This window comes from Homarus americanus, unplaced genomic scaffold (genome assembly GCF_018991925.1).
Source record: "Homarus americanus isolate GMGI-L3 unplaced genomic scaffold, GMGI_Hamer_2.0 scaffold39155, whole genome shotgun sequence".
Classification (NCBI taxonomy): domain Eukaryota; kingdom Metazoa; phylum Arthropoda; class Malacostraca; order Decapoda; family Nephropidae; genus Homarus; species Homarus americanus.
The window spans coordinates 7,665,253-7,691,174 of record NW_024737042.1 but is presented as its reverse complement, the minus strand read 5'-3'; the positions used below and the strand labels follow the sequence as shown (position 1 = coordinate 7,691,174).

Genomic DNA, 25,922 nt, shown 5'->3' with positions numbered 1-25,922 from the left:
TAGCATTCTGCGTGACAGGCGTGACCGATCGCCCGGGCGGCTAGCGAGCCGATCAGTGGCGAAGAGGATAAAAGTAAAAAGTAAAAAGCATTCTAAGTCACGAACTTATACTCGTGCTGTTGGCAGAATTACTAAAAACTTACGTAATTTGATCCGCAAGGAAATGACCTACTGTTTTTGCCCATCCGGGCACAGGTAATTTTTAATGACCCACATCAAGGCCCCGAGGGGCGAAAATATAATAAAATGATAATATTAATTATGATGATGATGATGATAATAATAGTAATATAATTCTTAAAAAAAATAAATGACAATTAAAAATAATAATAATAATAATAATTATATAAATAATAATAATAATAATAATAATAATAATAATAATAATAATAATAATAATAATAATAAAGAGCCATAAAAAAATATCGAGTGAGAAATGATACATGGCAGCAGGGTCTACCATTAGACAACACATTATGCTTCCAATATCTTCCCAGGCGGTAGTACTTCCGTTTGATAGCAGTCTACTACCTTCTACCTATAATGATAAATGATATTGTGGGGTTCAAGATGTTTGGTTCACACTCAGGATTGGATGGAGAAAGGAAACTCACGATGTGCTCTCTATATACATGTTGTATTGGATGTACAATGCAGCTTGGTGCTGGGAAGGCAGCATGGTTACAAGCGTGATGTAGAGAGAGCTGGTTGGTGAGGACGCTCAGAGAAGGACAGCTTGTGGGTCGCCATACTCGCCAGCGGGAGAGAGGACCGCCAGGCAGGCGGAGGAGCAAGGACCGCCAGGCAGGAGGAGGTGTTGCTGGCTGGTTGGTGTAGGTAGAAAGAGAGAGATCACCACGAGGTCAGGTCTTAAATAGCGGGGGTAGGCGTGGCTTAGCAGTTGACCCCCGCTCCGTGGTGTATGGCGGCGCTGGTTGACCTAGACCACGAGGCATACACTGGGGAATTGGTGGGGTCGGCTAGGCAGCGACAAACAGCGTTTGTAGGGGAGAATTCCACTACAATATAACGAAACTTTTCAACAAAGCACTTGACATTTCTCAAAATCCCATACCATTGTTCTCTGGTATAATTTATACAAGGTAAAAAATATGAATTCTGTGCCATGGCTTCATTTTATTTATTTTTTTTTCATTACAAATTCTTAACTGGTTCTCACAGGACAGCAGTACGGCAGTGCGGACTGCGGACCTTTGCCATGACTTCATACCGTAGTGGTGCGCGCCATCTATTGTCAACCCTAACAACTACTTGTTTGTTTACAAAATCTAGGAAGGGATCTGTAGACAGCGCTTGGTATATCTTTAATCATCGGCTTCGTCATGGCTCCTGAGAAGGTTTGAATTAAATACCCATACTTTGCAGTCATTAAACTTTATATTTAATCATATATTATAATAAATCATGTATGAAATGTAACGCAGCAGTGGTCGAAGCGAATCCATGTCCGACTTGTAATGGATGTGTTTGGGCGGGAAAAGCTCAACTTATGAATGACTCCTGCGACGTTAGGTATAATTGACAGATTTACAGTTTCCGTCAGTAAAATAGCGTCAGGACAATGGTATGTACTCAACGATAGAAACTTTACATTGTACATGTAATTCTGTGTTGTGTGTGTGTGGAGACCAACTCGACGTGTGTAAACTTGCCATTGCTCACTTGAGGTTGACGGGAGGAAACATGACCTTGGCCGCTATGCATGCTGAGCACCTCCCCCAATTTCCACATAGGAGGTAAGCCCACATTGATTCTAGAGGCGACAAGTAAATTTTAGAGAGGAAACTTGAAAGTCATCTTGGATGTCAGGAAACGAGTTGGTTTTGCTAATTGTTACTATGTAGATACAGTATTTCCGAAATGGCTTGTTTCAACACGGTACTAAATATTTTAAACATGGCATTTAGTCTAGAAACCTTTCCCAGTGTTACAGTAAGTATTCCCAACATTACAAGAATATTAAATGGTTTATGAGAGTGTGTGGTGAATAATCATCATAACCCTGTTGGGGAATTCTGTCATCCATTTTTAATGACATGTTATGGCAAGAGCTTTGTTGTGTATCAATAGTCCAAACGGAATCATGGTGGCAGCCAATCAAACCTGTAAAGGAATCATTCTGGAAAACTGAATGAACTGCTATCTAGTAGTTAGTGGATAATTAATTAGACATAAGTTGTTACTGATATTTAAAACTCAAATTAATAATCTTTGTGATCATCCACTCTGATAACCATTTTTTTTTAAACTAGTATTCATTGTTATTAATCTTAAGGTGAAATTTTGGTAAATTTATGGTATCACAATGGTCTTTATTTTGGCATTATTGCATTTACACACCACACATTCCTACCACTAATCTATTATCATATCCGAATAAGACGTCTAATTTTAAGATAATTTTCATCTATTACATTGCCGTCGCAAATGTATAATAACGGAGATAGCGTATCCAAAATTTTCTCAATTTTCTTCCATTAATCTAATGCCATTATCGCCTACCTCACCTCCCACACTGCGTGTCTCCTTCATAAATCATCACACGCATGCGTTCCCGTACACGTCACACGGCCAATGAAAAGCGGTTATTTTTTTGCAACCAATTAGAATTATTTTTGGTTTAATTCGCTGTATTTTTGGCCCAATCAAACTCGATTTTTATTTTGGGTCTCATATTTCTAAATTCACATTCATTTCCGACCATGGAATTCAGTGATGGGCGTCACTTAAATTATATGGAGCTGATTGCGAGTTTTTTGGGAAAAAAACGAAGCTACAGCATTTTTTCGATCGCATGGTGTTCTTCCAACCTCAGTAAAGTGTCATAAGTGCAAGACTGAATGTAAATATCACAAAGACCAACACATGTGGCGTTGTGCAAGAATCTCAGAATCCAACGACGGACAAGAACCAGGCCAATAAGGTAAGAAATAGGTGATTCCATCATATGGTGAGAGTCAGGTTAGGTTTGGTTTGTTTTTTGTTTTTCTCGTGTTTTTATTGGTGTATTTTGTATTTGCTTTGCCATTATTTTTTTTCGGAAAATGTCCCACGAAAAAAATCGCCAATAAAAAAAAACGGCCAATTTCCGACGGAAATGGAGGTCATATTCGGTCTAAACACACACAAATACACTAGAAAAATATAGTTTTTACTTTCTAACAGAGTGTGGTGTGCTTATGCAAATTTACCTTTATTTTGATATTAAAAATAGGTTTTTCCTATGTACAGTTATTTTGAGGAGTTTCGAACGAATTTTATATTAATTTCCACCGGAATTCACGTTTTTTTTTATTTATTTATTCTCTTTTTAATAGATAACACCATCCCCCTCCCCCCCAACCAACATTCATAGTGGAAAAAGTTGGATTTTTTTTTTTTAGAATAAATAACATTATATTTCCAACCAACCAAGAAAACCTAACCTTACCTGTTTTTCATGCCCCCGACATTTAAAGAGCGAAGACGGAGGCCTGGAGCGATGCGTGAGCAGGGGGTCATACCACCTCCGTCATAAATAAACACATCATGGCGACACTTGTGACTGAGCGAAAGTAAAAATCTTGAAAAATTAATATCTCAGTTATCCTTAATTTCCGGTGGAAATATCATAGAAGAAAAATGTCTTAGAATTGTGGAAACATTACGAGATACATATTTGTATTACAGAAATAAAGACCGGTGTGATCCTATAAATTTACCCAATTTTGTTCTGAAGGAAATAATGTTAGTTAGCAAGTCACAGGTCATGAGAGTTTAAGATTACTTTTAGCTGTGAGTCAGGTGTATGTGCCAGGAATTTCGAGCAGCCACTTGTTAAGAGCAAGGTAGGAAAAGATTTTAATAGTTAAACAGTAGTACATTAATAGCGGTGAAATACCGGATATAGACAGTATGTTCAATTTAATTTGTAATCTTTAATAAAAGATGAATAACAGTAGAAAATGGGCACCCTTTTTATTTTAGGTAATTTTTCAGGGTTACCATAGATACATTTGTTTTAATGTACTGAAGAGAATGCAGATCTAGAGGGGGAGTAAGACAAGTACAAATTCATAGAAACATTTACATAATGGATGTTTTGCCGTGACCAGCTAAGTTCCTACTAATGCTATTTTACCGTGAGTGCGCTCTGATTGGGTAAGTACTTACTGTGTGATATGATGGGGGGGTTGCCCCCCGGCTAGGAAGTTAGGTAGGTTATTTTGGTTGGTTACGTCAGGTTCTAGTAAATGTCGCCTCTTTTATAATGATAAGTTTCCATGCACAACAGAAATATTGCATTCGCTGATAATGGACGATTAGCCAATCAGAGCTCACTCATGGTTAAATAGCGTTAGTAGGAACTTAGTCAGTCATGGCAAAATTTCCACTGGCATACATTTAAGCTCCTCAAGAACATAAGCATTTCACTTCTTTAAGGTCTTATTGGAGACAGTGGGACTCAATCTTATGTCTTAAGATGTCATTGCAGAAAGATACAAATTGACCATAAACAACCTAAGGTAGTATAGATTAATCTTGTATTTAATGATCATAAAATCATTTGTCTGCCAGGTTTGTATGAGGATGGATTTGTCAGTTCCTTTCGTAGAAATTATTCTTTTTTAGTTGATAATAATTGAAAATAACTGGTTTTGTAGATTAGGTTAAGTAGCTTAGGTAGATAAATTTGGTAAAGTGTTTTAATTATAAATAGTTTAATGTAGCAGTACAGTACTGTATAGCACAGTTTGTCATTGATGTCACACAGTTGTGGGTGGAGGTTCTGGGCGACCATGTAGTTGTGTGGAGGACAAACCTACTTTTTTTTTTTTTTTTTCCACGGGAGTTAGCCCAACTGAGGCAGGTCACTGACCCACATCGGGGCTGGGGGGAATGTAATATTATAATAATAATAATAAAATTTATAATAAAAAAAATGAAAAAGATAATTACCCTCGATAATAAATTCAAATAACCACTGCTACAATTATCTTATTAAAAGACATCACTGGAGACCTATTACTCATCCAGGCATCTATTGAGCAGGATCTTAAGGGGCTTAGTGAGCTCGTTGCACAACTCTTAGTTTTCTGAAATACACCATGTCAGGGCCAGGGCTCTTATGAATATTTAACGTAAAAAATTTATATCTTATATCCTCTAATGAGAACACTGTGTGGGTCAGCGCTGTGTCAATCTGTCTTTCTTGAAACGCAGGAAGATTGTTCGCATCCTCTCGTGAACACCAAGGAAAATAATTTTTTATGCTTCCTCCTTGTCCTGATCTGAGTGCGGAACTACCATCTTCAGGCTTCTGATCCAGCATGCCAACACGCTTTTTTAATTTCGATTTTGTGTAGTGGTAGAAAGCCTTTGGGTTTGACTTGACCACACTTGCAATCCACCTCGAACCCTTTTTCAGCCTTCTGCACTCTGACTGCTTGGTTCCAGAATCTGGCATACATCCTCCTGTCCTGCTCGTCATTATTCGTAACCCACCTTTTGAATTTCTGGGATTTTTTCTTAGCTTTGTCAACTGCCATAAGGTTCATGTGTAACAGTCTCCTTGTATTCCTGGAGCCAATGGGTTTAGTCTTGGGTATATATTCATCAATCAAATAGCTCACTTTACTGGCTATTATATTCAGCATAGTGTATGCATTCTTGTATCTCAGTGAGTCAGGTCAGTGAGTACCCCTCATCCCGTCTTAATCTCCCTTGTAATATTTGAACCTCGGCCTGCTTTTATCATAAACCAAGTAACAGTTAAATCTGAAAGACAACATTATGTTGTTCCAACTTGGCCACCATACCCTCCTCATTAGTTATGGTAAGGTCCAGCGTTTGCTCCCCTCAATAGTCAGTTGGATCCTTAACATGTTAATTAGAAAATTGTCTCAGAGTATCCACAAAAAGAGTAGCTAGTAGGATTATTAAGGTCATTTGGTGTGGTTTCATTTTTCAAGTCGATGTTGCCGTAGTTAAAGTCCCCCATGACAAGGAAGTGGCTGGAGTTGAGTGCTGTTGCTTTGTCAATTAAGGCTCTTCAGTTCCTTTAGTTTAATAAGCTACAATTTGGGGATCTGTAGATACATCCAACAATGAGTAGATCTCTCCCCTTTAGTTTAATTTTACACCACTTCCAGTGCTGGATTTAGACCTGTGGAGGCCCCCTCATTATAACTACCCAAGAGGGTGGGGTGGCGAGTGAAGCAACCCTAAACATCTGGGAGTTCTGGGGGGCGCTGTAAGCCCCCCTGGAAAATTTTGAAATTTGAACACTTCTTTGGAGAATTTTGAAGCCATATGCAGTTATATGGAGGAAATTAGAACATTGAGAAATTTTTAATTAACTGTATATTTATTGATAGTGTACAAATTCCCAACACACACACACACACACACACACACACACACACACACACACACACACAAACAAAAGTGAGACATGACTGGAGTCATTCATGTGGTTTCAAGTCGACCAGCCCTGATATAGCTACTACCGCACATGAATTTTAAAGAATGAAAATAAAAATAATCCAAATGAATAAACAAATAAATAAAATATTGTAATATGTGGAGGCCCCTGGGCAGCTGCCCACTTTGCCCACTCCTGAATCCGGCCCTGACCATTTCTATTCTTCAAAAAACATCCTCCCCCTTTACCCTCACTTGGCTGGCTTTAAGGTCTTGCCTAGCATAGATAACCACATCTATACAGTATTGAACTCTCTGTGCTATGTGTCAATTCTCCTGTTTTTGTACAACAATTCTTCAACACGAACTATTTTGGGTTGATGTATCTTGAGTAAGGTTTCAAACTCCGCTCTCCTGTCAAGGAAAGTGTCAGTATTAGTGTACTGTACATGACTTTCAAGCCAGAAAAGGTCCTTGGTAACACCTACAGTATAATCTCAGCAGCTGCCTCGTATATTAAATTCACCGTATTTTGTGGGGTGTGGCCAGAGATGACATCGTTTACATGGTGCGCTCCTCCTCATGAGTGGGAGGTCGAGGGGATGGGGGGGTGACTCGCTGTCCTCTGATACTGTATTGGTCCACTTGCCTCCACTGCTTTTCCCTTGTATTAATCCATCCATGCCCGTCCCTGTCTTTCATCGATTCCTCCATCTTCTGCTTCAAGCAGGCGTTCTTTATGCTGTTCCCTCTGTATTACTGTGCAATCTGGGTGTATAAATATGCCCCATAATATTTTGTTCCTTGCAAAGGCTTTTTTGCCTGCCAAATTACTTCCCATTTTTTCCTCATTCTGTTGTATGATTCTGAGGGGCAGGGCTTATTCTCCTGCCTTTGTCCTAGCTTCCTCACTTCATAATAAATATTACATTAGGGGTGTATTTGGCCCCAAAAAATTAAATGGAAGTTGGCATTTTCTGAAATATAATACAGTAATTCTTCTTGTTATTATTACTGTACGTATTATAATTATTATTATTACAGAAAATCATTGGCTCTACTCAAGGCATACACACTATATATATATATACAGTGGCCCCTCCATTAACGAACTCAATCCGTTCCAGAAGGTCTTTCGTTAACCGAAACGTTCGTTAACCGAAACCATTGTTTCAATGGGTTTTTGGGTAATTGGTTCCAGCTCACCGAAAATTTCCTAACTTCAACAAAAATGGCGGAAAAATTTACTTACTTTGAGGTGTGTATGTAGAAGGCTCCTGGATGATGGTGATGATGTGCATTTGAAGTGGGAGGTGCAGGAGGAGAAGGGAGAAGAGAAGGAAGTGGAGGTGGAGGAGAAGCATTTTACTGCTTCTTGGAAGGTGAGTCACCTTCCATGAAAATGTCAGGAACCTCTGGACTGACAGATTCTCCACCATGAACATCCTCTCTCCTTCTTGAAGTGGAAGGCTGAGGGCTAGCATCTTGTTCCCTCTGCCTTTTACTGAAGAAAGTGTCAATTGTGGTCTGTGGGGCATCTGTCCTTCTCACCATTAACTTATGTTTAAAGAAGGAGACCACTGAGTCCTCAACATGACACAAAGTTAGTTCAGTTTTTTCCACTTCTGGGTGCTTTGAAGCCAGTTCCCTGAACTTATCCCAGTGGTAAATCACATCTTTCAACTGTTTAGCTGACATATGGTCATCACTTTCAATTTCCTCCTCCCCACTGTCAGCCTCTATCCGTAACATCTCATCCAGTTCCTTCAAGTCATCAGGAGTAAGTTCCTCCTCATGAGACATCACAAGCTCTTCCACATCCTTCTCCTCCACTTCAAGGCCCAATGACTGACCAATGGACACAATCTCCTGGTCCAACTCTGTGTCATCCTCAAATCCCTCAAAATCATGGACTACTGATGGCCACAGTGCTTTCCATGAAGAATTGAGGGTTCTATTAGAGACTTCTTGCCATGATGACACAATCAATTTTACAGCCTCCAGGACGTTGAATTGTGTCTTCCAGAACTGTTTCAGTGTTAGTTCAGGATCAGCGGAAGTTGCCTGATGACACCTCCTAAATATTTTCTTCATGTACAACTTCTTGAAGTTGCTGATTACATTCTGGTCCATTGGCTGTATGAGTGATGTAGTGTTTGGAGGCAAAAACAACACTTTCACAAAGTCAAATTGATACTCCAAATTTCTGGCAAGGTCAGGGTCATGACCAGGAGCATTATCCATGAGGAGAAGAGCCTTTAAAGGAAGTTTATTGGTGGTTAGGTAGCTCTTGACAGAGGGGCAAAACACATCAACAGCCCATTCATTAAAGAACTGTCTTGTCACCCATGCCTTACGGTTGGACTTCCAATAAACTCCAAGCATTGTTCTTACCACTTTCTGTTGCTTGAACACCCTGGGGTTTTCAGAGTGGTAGACAAGCATAGGCTTCAGTCGGAAATCCCCTGAAGCATTGGCACCAAGCAATAGAGTGAGACGGTCTTTCATGGGTTTATGCCCAGGTAAAGAGGCTTCATCTTTGGTGATGAATGTTCTTTTGGGCATCTTTTTCCAGAACAGCCCAGTTTCGTCCACATTGAACACTTGCTGTGGAAGATAATTTTCTTCTTCCATCAGTTTTTTAAATTCAACTAAAAACTTTGCTGCCCCTTCTTTATCAGCACTAGCAGCTTCACCATGCCTAACAACACTTAAAATGTCACTTCTTTTCTTAAATTTTTCGAACCAGCCTTTGCTAGCCCGAAAATCTTCAAATTCTGTTCCTGAAGAACCAGGTTGATCTGCCTTTAAATGTTCATAAATCTCCCTGGCTCTTTCACAAATGAAATCACCAGAAACTGAATCACCTTTCATCTGTTTTTCCCTAATCCAGATGATAAGTAACCTCTCAGTTTCTACGATTAGGGATCTACTTTTAAACACTCTTGTAGATTTGTCTCTCACGTTCACTTCCTTAAATTTGTCTTTGTGCAAGAATTGTTGACACAGTTGATGCCGACATGCCATATTCTTTGCATAGCGCATTTGATTTAATACCTTGTTCGTGTTTTTTTATTATTTCCTGCTTTATTTGGATTGAAATCGCTTTTCTTACTTTTACTTTTATCCTCTTCGCCACTGATCGGCTTGTTAGCCGCTTGGGCAATCGGTCACGTCTCTTTTCCTTTATATTCTTCACCAAAAGGTCGGCTCGCTAGCCGCCCGGGCGATCGGTCACGTCTCTGTCACGCACTGTTGGCAAATACTGGGCATGCACCGGCTCCTGAATGTACCTGAACCTGCTCCAGTGTTGGTCAAGTCTTCTCTTGAAAGAGCTCACACTCGGTGCCGTCACAACACTCTCTGGTAGATTGTTCCAAGAGTTTACAACCCTCACCCCGAAAAAGTTTGCCCTCACGGTTTTCCGGACTTGCGGCTTCTTCAATCTTGAGCTGTGACCCCTTGTGGGGCGAGCGTCCGCCAGCTCAAGTAAGGACACTCAACTGAGTAGTGCCCCCTGAGATGCTTATAAACCTCAACTAGGTCCCCCCTTGCCCGTCTGTAGTATAAGCTAGGCAAGTTCAGGCGCTCCAATCTCTCAGGGTAGCTGAGATGCCGAAGTGCAGGCACCAGTCTGGTGGCCCTCCTTTGAACATTTTCAACCAACTGACAGTCCCTAGCATATCTCAGGGACCAGATGGGGTGACAGTACTCCAGATGGGGAAGCACTTCACTCCTGAAGATCTTCACGAGGGACGGACCGTCTAGATATCTGAACGACCTTCTTATAAGACCCAATAATTTATTTGCCTGATTTACCTTCTTCTCACAATGGCCCGAGAACTTCAGCTCATTGTCAACATACACACCTAGGTCCTTCTCACACACAGTCTCAACTAGTACATTTTCTTCATCCCGTTGGGACATATGGTACGCCTCCTTACCGTTGGTACGCCCCAGGTGCATCCTCTTACACTTCGTGACATTGAATCTCAGCAGCCATTCCTTCGACCATTCCTGGAGCCCACAGAGGTCCTTCTGCAGCTCTTCACAGTCCGCTTGGTTCTTAATTTCCCGAAATAACTTGGCGTCATCGGCAAACATTTGTATGGAGCCCCATGCTGGATTCAAACAATGGCAACACGTATTTTTCAAAGTTAAACTAGCTGTAAATAAAGAATATTTTCTTTAAAATAACACTGCACTGCACTATATATTGTCAATATGTAAAATAATTTTCAAAATGACCAATAATTTGCTTGGAAACACAGAAAAAAAGTGTTTAGTTGAAGAGAGTCTCAAGCAAGATGTTACCTCCAGTGAAAACAGAGAGAGACTGACACCTGTTTGCTGTGTTAAGAGGCTTGATGCCGCGCATTAAACTAGTGACTTTACCTTCAATTTTGCTCAATAATTGTTAAAATGACTAAAAAATTGAATATTAAACTTTTAAAATTATTGAATAGTATAAACTTCTTGATATTTACTAAAATAGTAAGGAATTTAAGCCCTAGAACCGATTAATGTATTGGCGGACTGATACTAAAGCTGGTTGCCCAGTCAGTGCAAGCGAAAACATGTTGAGGTCGGTTCGTAAGAAGTTCGTTAAGCGAAATTTTTTTCGTTAACCGAATTGAAGATCCTTATGGAAGGCAGTTCGTTAATCGAAATTACGTTAACCGAGGTGTTCGTTAAATGAGGGGTCACTGTACACACTTCCTTTAGGTCGTTGATTATATGTTCAAAGTCCACTTGTTATATGGACTAAAAATGAAGTATATATATGGTACCTCGTGTTTCATACCAGCTGGATTCGGTAATATGCTACTGACACCACATACGAGGCACGGGCAGTTCCCAATGTGGTTCACGGCGCCATCAGCTCGATGAACAGGCATTGTGTGAAATATAACAGAGTCGTTAATCAAGGGACCACTGTATATAAAATAAACCTTTGAAAACAAAAATTAAAATTTTGCGCCATTTTCAATATTCTCCTGTCTGGTGCGGCAAACAGACGCCACCCTTTCCCGCCTCAGATACCCACTGCTCCGAGAAGCCTCAGTCCACACATGCCTACCGTACTCTGAACACTATTGTGATTACCTCTTCTGTTTGTCCTCCCACGTGCATTTCACATGGCTCCGGGACGTAAGCCAGCCTCATCAAAGGCAAATATTACTAGCAAAGACTCTAAAGTGACCAAGAGATCAAGAATAGTGATGACCTTAACGGAAAAAACAATTTTATTGGACAAGCTCAGAGGTGGTATGAGCTATGGCTCGAGATGTGAAGTCTGACAGTTCATTTGTGTCTTTTGTCAGAATACAAGTCTTCAAGTGGAGGAATGTGGGTGGAAGAGGACTGGCTGACTGGCGTGACTGCGTGAGGGCTTTCAGATGCCGGGACAGCAGGGAGAGGCTGGCAATGCGGGTGTTGCTGATCTCAGCGAAATATAAAATGTTTTATTTACTTGCAAATAAATTTTTTTTGCATATAACTGTGTTTATGTTTTTCCATTATTATACTACAATATGATTAGTTTCAAATAATGATGTTAGTAAATGCCGGTACAGTGCATCAGTGAGACCACTGGGCCGTGAGTGGAAAGCATGGCGTGGTTAAGTGCATGACCTACCCGAGCTGTTTGGTGGCCACAGGTACAGTGATTCCTAAAAGAGTATTCGCGGTTTTGGCTTTTCGCGGGGGTTTCAGGAACTTAATTCCTGCAAAATACACGGGATTACTTGGGAACTCCTGATCTGAGGCTTAATACTGTAATGGGACCTTATGGATAAAAATGCTACAATATTGGATCAGATTATAAAAAAACATAACCCCATCCTATATTGGGGGATGGCTGTACTCTTCATTGTACCTAATATTTACCCTTGTCACTGATTTGCTATTAAAGTTATGAAGTATGGGATCATGTTCCATATTTGGTGCTCACATTTCATTATTGATAAGTATAATTTTCTACATAAGATGTATGTTAATCAACAGACAGACCCTGAGGGTGACACGGCAGTTAATACCAGTAATGTGTCAGAAGACAGTGTAGCTGCTACAGAAGGAGAACATGACCCTTATTTTGAGCCAGTAGTTACTCTTCCTGAAGTTCATATAAAAACTAATGAAGAAGAAGAGGAGGAGATGATAAAGCTGTAAGTTGAATTACTATTCATGTTGTATAATATATCAATACCAAACATCATTTTGGTTCATATTTGCTATTTTCATTTCAGGAACCTTCTTAATTTCACTCCTAAGCCATCAACTAATACTTGAAGATTCATATATAATATTTTCCCTCTTTCTAAAGCATTTATGCTTAATGCAAAAATTTAATTAATAGAAAGCATGCTTTTCTGACGGATTACAAATGTTTGGTTGCCATCAATTGTGTACTGAGTCAACAGAACAATGCATATTAATTTGTTTGGCTTAAGTATTGTTACTTTTGTTTTATATGAAACCATGTTCAAGAATCCTATTCATGTTTATTTTCTAAATTGTAGATATTAAATATTTGTTAGTGGCAGTAACTAAGGGTAGCTGTAGATTTTAGATGAAGCTAAGTACTGATTACCATAATTAAAGTACAGTACTGTACCATAAAATTACAACTTTATAGTTGCCCGCTGCTTTGTAGATGTAACTGACAAGGTGGTATTGTTTGGGCTGTAACAATATTTGGGATGTACCTGTATTACAAATTTGCTGAGTGTTTGGTAATTGTGTTGTATGACAACTTGTATTCGGTGCAAAGAATAATGGTCCAGTTGTGGATTCAGAAGGAGGATGCATTATTTGAGGATTACACTCCACATCTTCCACAAACCATATTTTTAGAACTTACCGGGTACATTACAGTTTGTAACTCATAAATTACCCCAAAAGGCAATACATATCCCTATTTTTTCACACCATTCATCCTGTTTATGATAATTTTCATATTTAATGTTCATGATTTAACAAGCAGTTACCATTATCCACAGTATAAACTAAAACGAACTCCTAGTGTCAGAAAGGATAGTTTGATCGTGAAATTTTCATTTCCAGGAGATGCAAACTTTTCCGTTATCACACTGTTGAGTCTCCAGCAGAATGGAAGGAGCGAGGGACTGGGGATGTAAAGATTTTGAAGAATGGTAGCAAGAAAACGGTGAGTTTTTGCTGCACACATACACTGTACTGACAGTTTGTAGAGTTTTTAAAAACGCTTGTAATTTGGCCCGTGAAATACTCGTGCTTATGCATGTGACAAAACTGTGGCTGGCATTTGCTGAATTTGTGTGAATGTGCCCAAACACCATACAGTAGGCTCTCGCCAATAACGACTTCCACATTAACGTTTTCGACAATAATGGTAAGTTACAATCGACACCCATTTTCGATAATAACGTCTGGATTCTCTTGAATAACGGAAATTTCGCGGGAATCGTCCGAGCGCATCAATGATAGCGTTTGTTTGCCGCCATGTTGATGACGTAGTTGTCCACTCCGCCTCACTCTCACACACGCTCAGTGGAATACAGCGCTGCGCCCACGCGTGAGATTTTCACCACTATAACCAGTGGTTGTTAGGGTCGGTGATCAATAATGGCTTCTGCATTTTTGCCTGTGGGGGCTAGGGGAGGTGGTGGAGGGAGTGGTTTGCCACCTGAATGACAGGGAACTTTTAAAGTGAGGAAATTGAACCATCCTGAGTCTACAGTGCGAAATATTAAGAGGAACTTAGAGGAGACCAAGAAGAGTATTGTGCTGGCTAAAAATATTTCGGTAGTGATGGAAATGCAAGGCGAGCTATGAATGATAAAGGCGATAGAAACAGGTTGTTAGTGATAACAGAGCATTTTCTTGTGAAATGGTTAGCTGGTAGAATGAAAGCCAGTGCAAGTGTTAGTGACCCTCAGATATGGAACAATCATCACACCAAGCACCTCAAAAACTCCCCCAAACTAAGTGTTATATTACTCAAACTCTTTATTTTGATGATTGAATAACAATTCTTTTTATTTCAGCTAACAAAAAGTGTTAGGAGGGCTTCAAGGGGAAAAAATGGGTGAAATTCTAGTGGCAGCGGCACCAATAAACCCTTTTTACATGTATTTTAATGTCACACAAATAACATTTTCGCTAATAACGGTGTTTTTCAGGCACCTATTAAACATTATTAGTGAGAGCCTACTGTACTTATTTTGCATCAGGTTGAGTTACTTGGTTAACCTGAAAAGTGCAGTCAAGCCATTTGGCGTCTCGGACAAGGCCTGCGCACATTCACATTTACGCTTTTCCCTTTTGTTACTGATATTGCTGTAAATAATAATCTATAGAAATTACTGTACAGTCGGCCCTAAACATACGCGGGTTTAGCATACACGGATTTGAAAATACGCGGATTGCCCCGCCGGAGGAATATTCTGTACATTGAAGTAATTGAAGAACATTCAAATCGCGCGCCATTCAATTCGCACGCGGCACCGAACACGGGACACCGCCCGCTCCCGCAACCTCACACACACATACATAGCTCTCCCTCACTCAGTCAGTCTCGCTGTAACCACGCTTGTGTTGACATCAGCATTGTAGTTGCAAAAATATTACATTTCCGTGAATGTATTATATCAAGCACAGTATGAATAGAATATCACTAATATAAGAGTATTTTAACCGAAAACTACTAAAAAAACGAGTAACATATCTTGAACATCGGAAGGTTAGGTAAAGTCTTTTGTTTTCATGTAGTTTATCCTAATTTACATTGAAATGCATTACGTTTCATCAAAACTACTATTTATTTCTGAGAATATGGAAATGTAATATTTTGCTGAAATGACGTAGGTATTACAGTGGAAAGTGACGAAAGCAATGACTTTCACTTTCTTTCGTTCAAAAGATGTTACCGTAATCGCTTTTTGAATGGTTTTCAGTTAAAAAACTGTTGTAATACAATAATATTCAATCCTAATTCACTTGTGATGCAACAGTTTTTTTACTGAAAAACATTCGAAAAGCGATTACGGTAACATCTTTTGAACGAAAGAAAGCGAAAGTCATTCTTTTCGTCACGATTTTATCCCACTTTCCACTGTAATACGTACGTCATTTCAGCAAAAATATTACATTTCCGTGAATGTAGTATATCAAGCACAGTATGAATATAATATCATTGTAATATAACAGTATTTTAACCGAAAACTATTAAAAAACGAGTAACATCTCTTGAACGTTGGAAGGTTAGGTAAAGTCTTTTGTTTTTGTCATGTATTTTATCCTATTTTACATAGAAATACATCACGTTTCAGCAAAACTACTATTTATTTCTGAGAATATATTCATTCAGGCACAGTTTAGGTAAAATATACATGTGCTGTAACATTTTTTTAATTGAAAACGATTCGAAAAACACGTACCCTCTAGCCCTGTTCAAGGAGAAGACTAGAAGGAGCTGTTTGGCGCTTAAAACGATGACAAGGAAAATGATTTTGATGGATTTTAATGAATATATTTAGAAAGACCCTGGCACTGTCAAGGAAAGTGGCTGCTGAAGGCTTCCAGGACATGGCAGAGGACAAGATTAGGGAGCTAATTGCAGAGCACGACACTGAGCTGACCGAGGAGGATCTACAGGAGTTAGTAGACTCAGGCAAGAAAGAGGATGAGGAAGAGGAAGAGGAAGAGCACCAAGAAATAACTTTGGAGAAGTTGGGGGAGATGACCAGGAATATTGAGGCACTGAAAAACCTGGCCTATAGTATGGACCCCTCCATGGTGCGTGCCCTGAAATTCATGCGAGGGATGGATGATGTTTTCGCTCCATACAAAAACATCATGGAAGAAATGAATGAAAGAGACGACAACTCCCCATCACCATGTTCTTTGATCACCGAAGGTGAGATTTAACACCATCAATCACTGGCGGCAGTGAGGAAGCAGCTGAATCCACTGTCGCCCCCACTTCACCACCCGTTATGGAATTGAGTGACGATGAGCCCGATGACCCCTATCCTGTCGCCGAGGATAGGAACTGTACAGTAAAGTGAAATTTTTATCTCTTTTTTTTTAAATAGCTTTCCTTGCCATGTTTATTGTTTGTAAAAATGCACAGCACAGTACAGTTCAGTACTGTACATAGGAGTTGGAGGTGCAGTTATTCACAAAACATTTGTGTTTGTTGTCGGCAGTAGTGACGGTGAGGAGGTGGAGGAGGTGGAGGAGGTGGAGGCGGGAGCGGAGGGAACGAGTTGGGAGGAGTGGTAACCTTGGACGCGGGAGCAGGGACGAGATGCCAGCCAGTACATTACGGGTGTATTAATTGTTTTTATAGCTAGTTTTGCATTTTAATATTAAATACTGTACATAACATTTCAACAAAACTACCAATTATTTCTGAGAACATGGAAATGTAATATTTTTGCTGAAATGATGTACGTATTACAGTGGAAAGTGGGATAAAATTGTGACGAAAGCAATGACTTTCTCTTTCTTTCGTTCAAATGATGTTACCGTAATCGCTTTTCGAATGGTTTTCAGTTGTGGGATTATAAGGCTAATGATAGGATAGAATATTATTGTAATACAGTACGAGTACAACAGTTTTTTAACTGAAAACCATTCGAAAAGCATCTTGAATAGCAGTCATTTTTAATTTTATCCGCCATGTAATATTATCATTATTCATGAGAATCGTGTCATTCAGTTACAGTTGAGGTAAAATATACTTGTGATGTAATATTTTAATGAAAATACGGTATCGTAGTTTTCTTTTGTTTCAAATTTAATTAACAAAGATTGATGTTTCAAATGTAATGAACAAAAATTTATGTCCAGTATCTATAAATAAACTTTAATAAATGAATACTTTATGTTTTACATCGTCCTGTGCTACCATACCATGGATTTGGCTACTTTGGGCTTGCTATGATGACGCAAGAGATCTGCCCTGGCAACTGTACCGACACTCACAGCTGGTGGTGCGTTGGTGCATCATTTCCATTGTTTACTGGTAGTTACTGGTAAATATTTTTCAACCTAACGAAACTATTACCTGTTTAGAGGTCGACCCCCAATTTTTTGCCAAATAATTTGGTCTTAAAAACTCGAACTACACACAGGTATATACGATAAATAAGGACATGGGGGGGGGGCCAGGGGTTTTTTTTGGGGGGGGGCAGCAAAAATACGCGGATTTTTAACATCCACAGGTATCTCTGTTACGTAACCCCCGTGTATGTTAAGGGCCGACTGTAATATGATTTCACTTATCTTGCATCATGATGATAATGATATGAAGTGTTCTGTGCGTCAGTGACGAGTGTGGAATTAATGTTTCAGAAAGCTTTTATCGGCTTTGAAAATGTAAATTACCATCCATTATTATGCTATACAAAGCATTATTATTTCTTTTTTCTGCATTTCTGTCTCTTACTGGATTAGTCTGACACATACGGCTACGAGTCACTCAGAAAAACTTTTGAATGCAAATACAAATTTATTGGAAAAAAAGGCGAATTTATGACAAAAGACTGTGGAAGCACAACATGGACTGCACAGAAAAGTTTGGTGCTTACACTGACCTAGATCCAAGCAACATTATTATTATTTTTTTTTTCTTTCTCTCTGGAATCAACACTTAAGATTGTCAATTTTCATACTTTTTCGACATTATTGGCTAAGATTCCAAACAGGCTACCTCAGTTCAAAGCTGTTTTCATTTATAATGTAAGAGGGGTAACCTGTAAAATCTTTTAAAAAAAATAAAAGTACATTGTAATGAGAGGGAAAATTTACCTAAACATAATGTAAAATATTGTAGTGAATAATGAAAAAAAATAGTGCTTTGATTTTTAAATTGTTTGAAAATAACATTTTGGTAGTGAATGTGGTTTTGTTCACTGAAATTAACTTTTGATTCTCCATACTGTGTGTATCAAAGTTTAAGTGAGTCAGAAGTCATATGGTCAATGTATACCGGGTATGGCATCAGTCCCAAGCCTTGTTTACATTTGATTATGAAAATGCCTTTATTTTTAGTGGTAAACTAGAGTACAGTATTTTATTTATTTATATAGTAGTACAGTAGTAGTCTTACTGTTGGTGACGACCTGTGGTGTAATGGTCAACATGGTCACCTCACAGGTGAGTGGACCCAGGTTTGATTCTTGGACAGGGTGAAATTACGGGAAAGTTTCTTTGCACCATTTGCCTCTGTTTACTCAGCAGTAATTGGGGACCTGGATGTTAAGTGATTTGTGGTTCATTTTCCAGAGTAATGGTTAGCCAGTGCAGTTGGCAACTTGTCCAGTCTTCTCAGACTATTCCTTGACACTGAGTCATGCAATTAACTTTGGGTGTGGTGGTTGTGTTGGCGACAGCTTTTACACCTTAAAAAAATTCATGCCCATGTTGCCCTTGGGCTGGCTATCCTTGTATATGAGAAGCAACCATTATTATAATGTTGGTGCATCACTACAAAATTAAAATCACATGTCTTGGCTGGGCCAGTAGAAGGCATTTCTTTTCCTCGTGCCCTTGTATTTCTTAGAGCTGATACCTTGTCATTTATTTCAACTTAATCTTATGTACCGGTAGTCTGTAGATATGCATCATGGGCAGATGTAAAAGAGGGATTTTAGTGATGAATATCATTTTTACTTCACATTAAAGAGGATTGTTATTTCACCGGTGTTTTCATTTGTCAGGTACGTTTGTTGATGCGGCAAGATAAGACTCTCAAGATCCGTGCAAACCATTACATCACACCTTACATGGAACTCAAGCCAAATTGTGGCAGTGATCGAGCATGGGTGTGGTCTGTTGTAGCCGATTTTGCAGATGAGGAACCAAAGCAAGAGCTCTTTGCCATCAGATTTGCTAATTCAGAGAGTAAGTACAGTATCTTATACATGGAATATTGTCATATACAATATGCTTAACTTGAGAGTAAGTAGTGATTTCATCATATATGGAATTTTCATTGCAGATTAGATTGAGAAGTATTTCTAGTTGCAAAGAATTAGCATGTACTTTACAGTAGTACCCTCAAGTCAACCCAATGCATTATGGTATAAGACAATTGGGGAGACTGGGAGTGGGTTAAATCATGCTTAAAATTGTCACAACCTGTTATAAGCCAATGGTGCTCTTACATAATATTTGGCAGAATGATGAAGTGTGCAGGAAGAGAAAATTGAAAGTGAATACAGCACAAGGTTATAGAAGAAATGGCAATTTTGTATGTAATATTTACAAAAGAACATTTTATTACTACAAGATGCTTCATATATGTTTAATCCATTGGGCGTCAATTACGGATATATCCACGATAAACAATAGGTGTTGGCTGTTGCTCCATGATTAAATGTTACCAGTACCTCATGGCATTACATGCAGTACAATTAGCTTGATTTTTATGAAGCGTTTCAAACAACTCTAGGACTTTTGACAACACTGCCAACCCGGCAGCGCTACCACACATCACAGGATCATGCATTAATTACCCCCTGATGTGCAAGCATGCAGCATGTCACATAGGCGACCTTTCCTATCCCCTGAAGAGGCTGCCGAGCTCTCACGTTTGTACGATCCTGACTGTGTGTGTAATAATAATAATAATAATAATTAATGGTTTATTGAAAAGGTTCAGCAGCCCGAAGGTTGAAAATATATATTGGACATAAATGACTTATTACATACATTGACATGGGGGAGAGGGTTGTTTAATTAAACCTTTCATTAGAGAAAGGAACAGAAACATACAGTGAATACTGAACATACGAATGAATGTTTACTGTGGAGGTCACGTAGGTTACGTGCACTGAGGTGTTGAATAGCAAACATGAAGTGCAGTAACTCCCTCACAGATGGCTTTATGAGAGGCCTCACATGGTGTAGTAATTCCCACACAGATGGTGTTATGAGGAACCTCATGTGCAGTAATTCCATCACAGATGGTCTTATGAAGGACCTCATGTGGTGAATTAATTCCCTCACAGATGGTCTTATGAGGAACCTCATGTGCAGTAATTCCCTCACAGATGGTGTTACGAGGGACGTTATATGGTGCAGAAATTCCTTCACAATTGGTGTTAAGAGGGACCTTATATAGTGCAGTAATTACCTCACTGATGGTGTTACGATGGACCTCATATGGTGCAGTAATTACCTCACAGATGGTGTTAAGAGGGACCTCACATGATGCTGTAGCAACTCTTTCGCTACGTGTGTCGTAGCGTCATGGGAACACTACGTGGCCTGGTGTTACAGGACCTTACTCATTCAAGTGGAGTATAGTCAAGTGTGGTCCCAGGCCTCCCTATCGCTGCTTGCTGTTGTGTTTCATGGGCAGTTATCACTAGGTACCTGGGACCTCACTGTGAAGGTTAACTTGGGTAAGACTCGGCTGTTACTGTTAATTTGTATCACTGGCTTAAGCATTGTTCAACACTAGTTCCACTGCTTTCCAAACTGAAATTGTAACTTCTGGCAAGAACTTGCTGATATTCCAGAGGAGAGGAGGTAATTGGAGTATATACTAATATTACAGTTGGCCTGGCAGCTGCCAGAGCTGCGCCAGATGGTTCTTGACCCTTCGGTGGTCAAGGATGAAGTGTGTTTGTTTGTGTGTGGGTGTGTGTGTATGCATATATATGGGTATGTGTGCCTAGTAGTAATATATTCATATAAATAAGATAGAGATATGTACGAGGGTCATTCAATAAGTAACTAGACTTTTTGATGTAGACGGCAAAGGGGGAGGGTAAGTGCAGCAATCATGTTACAACATGGTTACACATGCATTAATTACATATTCATCGGTTTATTTAGTCAATTCATTCGATTAATTTCGAGTAAGTGTTGCATTAACGATAACCTATCTGCTTGAATTTTGTACTTTGGAAACTGATCTGTTATTGGTTTTTTAAATTCGGAAGGGATAAAACCAAGCAAAATTCATCACAGAATGTCATTTAAATCCAGAAGCAATTGCATCAGTTGAGTCAACATTTACAAGTGCGTTGAACAATTCAAGAATGGTCGAACGAGCAATGTGGATGAAGATCGTGCTGGATGACCTGTTGAAGTTTCAACCCACATTGCACCAGAACATTGTGTGGAAATTTTTTGGAAACCAACGCATAACAGTTGAACAAATTGCAACAGATTTGAATGTCTGAGTTAGTACAGAACACGGCTTTGTTCCAAGTAGTTTTACGTGGAAAGCTTTTTTTCAAATAATGAAGCGGTGAAGAAAAAAATCCGAAATTGGTTACAGAGACAGCCGAAAGAATTTTTCGCCACAGGAATAAGAAAACTCGAAGAAAGATTAGACCAGTGCATAGCTTTAGGGGGAGATTATGTGTAAAAATATGTATGTGATGATTAATAATGAATCATTACTTCTGCAGTTATATTCATTTGTCTCGTTACTTTCTTAATGACCCTCGTATTTCATGTAAAAAAAAAACAGTGACACTTTGCTTTCTTATGTATTTGCTGAGAACCAGGCAACAAAGAGTGACTTGCCACCATGACACCTTTGCCTGCAAGTGGATAATACCAGAGGTAGGAATTGGTGGGAACACCTGAACACAGTCGCGTACATATGAAGAAAAAATAATCTACTGAAATCTTTGGAAACATAACTGTGTTTTCAATAGTGTAAACATAAATGTGGACCTCAAACTCATTACTGTATACACCGACTAGTACTGTACATAGTTTCATTTGAAAGAGCGGAAACGTAGTGGAAAATGATGAATAAAATACAGATAATACAAAAGAAATGTAATAAGAGCCATACAAATGCTTGTATACGCCTACAAATCATTGAGTATAATATGTATCTCCATTGCAAATTTTATGTGTTACCGATTGGAAAATTTGATAAATTACAATAATATTGAATCATTGATAATAATACTGTGTGTGGAAAATCAATACAGGTAAACCTCAAGATACGATGTTCTGCTTTAACAATGGTTGTAAATTAAGACCATCTTGCTATTTATGATCAAAACAACTCGCCTTAATGATATCCATCGAATAGCCATCGATATCATTTGGTTGGAATTTTTTTATCTCTAGTGTGAACTATGGGTTGTGTATATTCAAATTATTCACTGTCTTGCAAGGATTCCAACAATGTAAATTAAATTTTTCTATGTCAAGTCTATGACATTTTATAACAAAACAATATTTAACCCGATACATGTTGCACCCATGCGCCACCCCACGGCCAACCCGCGCACTACCGCTGTGTTAGGTTTTTGTCAATCATAAATCCAGTTACATTTTTTATTTTTTATTTTTATAGTGAAACAACAGCTAACATTTAGATTGAACTGTGTTATGGTGACTGTGAAGTGATATTTTCTGTGCTTTTACGACTGTAAGGTGCGTCGACTGTGTTGTTTTGAAAATGTGATCAGTGTCCTCCCACAACACTACATTAGTAAGTAGCTGAAACCTACCAACCAGTCAAACATTACTATCTACACATTAATTTTGTTTCAAATAATTTCAGATGCTCGACTCTTCAAGGAGGTATTTAATGAAGCTCGAGGTATTGTGACTGTGGCAGAAGTTAAAACAAAAGAAGAGGAGGAAAACAAAAGGGATGATACAAAAGAAAAAACAGACAGCAGGACTGACGATCAGGCAGATGACAAGGCAGCAGTAGATGTTTCCAAACAAATGGAGAAAATGACTGTAAATGCTGATCAGACAAAGGAATAAAAGAAGACTAGTATGTGTTTATTAGAAAAGTTATCATCCTGATATCTTTTTAATTCTGCAGAGCTTTGCTTGTCTCATTAACATTCTCAATTTTTTTTTACTGCATTACTGTATTGTAGATACCATCATTCCATATTTTATTTAGGTAGATAGTTGTTTACAGATGATCATTATTGAATTGTCTCAGTTTTTGTCAAAATGATGTGCCTTGTGGAGGTCTTCATTGGTGAATGTTACCCTAGAATGAGCTGTGATCAGTATGCATGGTGAATTACTTCAATGTGTGTGATAAAGATGTAATTATGATAGTCAACATGTAGTGAAGTACATACCTTGGTGAATGCTTACCTTTAATTAAATTAAAATTAGTTGTGTTTTCTTGGGGATTTCTGTTGACAGCCTCAAATATGTTCTTGAATATAAGAAATAGAAACTTGAAATTTATCAACAACAAGGTGATATGATACTGTAATATCATAGTTATATTTATGAATTTGTTTGTGTATGTATTATATTATTTTTTTCAGCTATATTGCTAGTAGAGTTATGTGAGCTAGTTGTAATAGACCTTAACTTTTAATCTTAAACGTGCTTACATCCAATTTTGCTTTATAATAAGTTTTAAATAATAAGATTTTTTCATTTGAAAATTCTTTAGTTGTATTTGATTAGTAGAATTTTGTGTTCAAACAGACGATCTTCTGGTCTTAATTTAGATATCACTCGGCCTTGACTTATTCAGTTGTATTCAAGATACATGTAGCTTTAATCTCAGTAGTTATAAATAGTTTACCCTTCGACTTAAGACAAAGATTTGATGAAGGGAAGTTTTTTTTTTATTTTCCATTGTTTAATAAGCTTTCCTCTAATATGGGTATGTTGTAATTTGGAATGTTTCTGTTCTCATAGTTTAGATTTCTTTAAGATCTTAGAACCATGGTTGACAGAGTTGGTACAGTATTTTTGTTGAGCAAATTTTTAGTTTTGTTGAAACAGGGGTGTTAATATTTTTGTCAGTACTATGGCCTGAAATGAAGAGTGAATATTTCTCACTCAGATAAGTAACAGTAATACAGCAATTCCTGACAGCAAATCAGATGCAAGCCACTATTGTTGTCATACTTTACTTTTTCTTTCATTGCTAAGAAGTTCTATGTAGTTCACTTAGTTTAATGTGATTCCACTATTTAATGTTTAGTGTGGCAATCATTTATTTCAAGGAATGTAGGAATCAGAGCTGGTATCATCCAGGTACTCTCTTTATTGCCTGCACACAGTTTCCCATAATATTTGCTTACAGCTCTTACATTTATTGTTTACCTTTTGCATTGATAAAATATACACATTTATATGTAGAGGGTATATTGGCTATTTCATGAAATTAGTTCATAGTTGGTGATAGTAATAGAGAAATCGGACATCCAAATCTAGGTGGATACACATGCTATAAGTAATTCTAGACATTTATGTTTCTTAATATACAGATATGCATATAAACATTATATTCAATGTGTAACATTAAGAAAGTTGTTTGAGCTAGCTTTAAGAAGCAATCTACATTGTTTGGAGACAATTGCTTGTAAGCTTACAAGAAAATAGTGTTAATCTCTCTTCTCCATCAGTTTAGAATGTGAAAATGCAAGTACTTTGAAAAGCTACCATTTGGTAAGCAACAAATGGTGGATGATGTTTATTATTACTTTTTTCTCTATGAAAAATACCAATTTGGGCTTTTGTTTAGTCATCAGTAGAATTATAATAACTAGTGGTTAGTATTCCGAAAAAAATGTGTAAATGCATATGATAATTCAGTAATGCCACTCATGTGAACTGAGACTTATTACTCACCTGTTTACTGTACACCAGATAGAGAGTGAATGTCTTATTATTATGATGTACGTATAGAGTGAGTTTGCGTTTGTTTAATGTATCCCTGTGTTGTGCAAACGATATGGCCTAAATACAGCAGCTTATTTTGTAAATACAGGTGATGCTTCTGTCTGGTTGTTTGATATGTGGATAATGGGAGTGGAAGTTTTTTCAACAAAGTTTATAGTAGTCAATTAAATTTAATAATCAACAAAATGTACAATGTAAAGACTGTAATATCTTAAGGTTATGAATTGGGTGTTGGTTATTTTACCTGTAGTTTTCAAATAAACTACATTTTTTACAGGGAACTCTTCCAATCACAGTGCCTGGGTAGTCTCATTATGAATCATGCTCAGAATTGTCTTGTGTCATAATCATTATAATACAGATTAAGTAATCAAACTGGCACAAGCTGGCACACAGCAGCCAGTTGGGCACCAGTATTACTGCTCACTAACACTTAAGAAATTAATTTGAGTTCAGAATGTTTCCTTCGTATTGTCTTGAAGGAGTTTATGACTACCACAAATTGCATCTTATGTGACTAACCTCATGGTGTGTTTTATACAAGATCCTCACATAGACTTTATCTTCATATAGAAATTGGTACTAAACAATGAAAGATAATTGCATGTTGCTTTGAAGCTGTGATTGGGTTTGGTGCTTACAAAAGACCAACCCCACTTAGGGGCATAGAGTAACCTGCTATTAAACAAAAACAAATTAAGGGTTTTTTATTTCCCCAAGGAAAGAACTGAGAATGTACAGTATTTGCAATCATTGGGTATCACTTACACTGAGATGCCTTGTGGTCATGCTTTGTTTATTTTATACAGTCACCACTTTTATATATCGCAAGTTGTTATGGTTTTTCATCGTAGTGG

At 38.2% G+C, this 25,922-nt stretch overlaps 1 protein-coding gene across 2 annotated transcripts; it reads left to right on the top strand.

Annotated features, from left to right (window-relative positions):
* Nucleotides 1–1,205: 1,205 nt before the first annotated feature.
* On the top strand, nt 1,206–25,765 carry LOC121872655 (ran-specific GTPase-activating protein-like). Of its 2 annotated transcripts, none has more exons than XM_042375595.1 (5): nt 1,206–1,358; nt 12,430–12,590; nt 13,489–13,591; nt 19,131–19,314; nt 22,955–25,765. In XM_042375595.1, exons 1-5 carry the CDS (start codon nt 1,344–1,346, stop codon nt 23,164–23,166), a joined length of 675 nt encoding a protein of 224 aa, XP_042231529.1. In that variant the 5' UTR covers nt 1,206–1,343; the 3' UTR covers nt 23,167–25,765. The 2 variants fall into 2 exon arrangements, with proteins under 2 accessions (XP_042231529.1, XP_042231530.1); XM_042375596.1 differs by lacking the exon at nt 1,206–1,358 and adding an exon at nt 1,468–1,585.
* The last annotated feature ends 157 nt before the right edge of the window (nt 25,766–25,922 follow it).

Coding starts and splice junctions, on each gene's coding strand:
- LOC121872655 (XM_042375595.1), top strand. Junction 12,591..13,488: donor GAGGAGGAGATGATAAAGCT/GTAAGTTGAATT, acceptor TTTCATTTCCAG/GAGATGCAAACTTTTCCGTT. Junction 13,592..19,130: donor AGAATGGTAGCAAGAAAACG/GTGAGTTTTTGC, acceptor TTCATTTGTCAG/GTACGTTTGTTGATGCGGCA.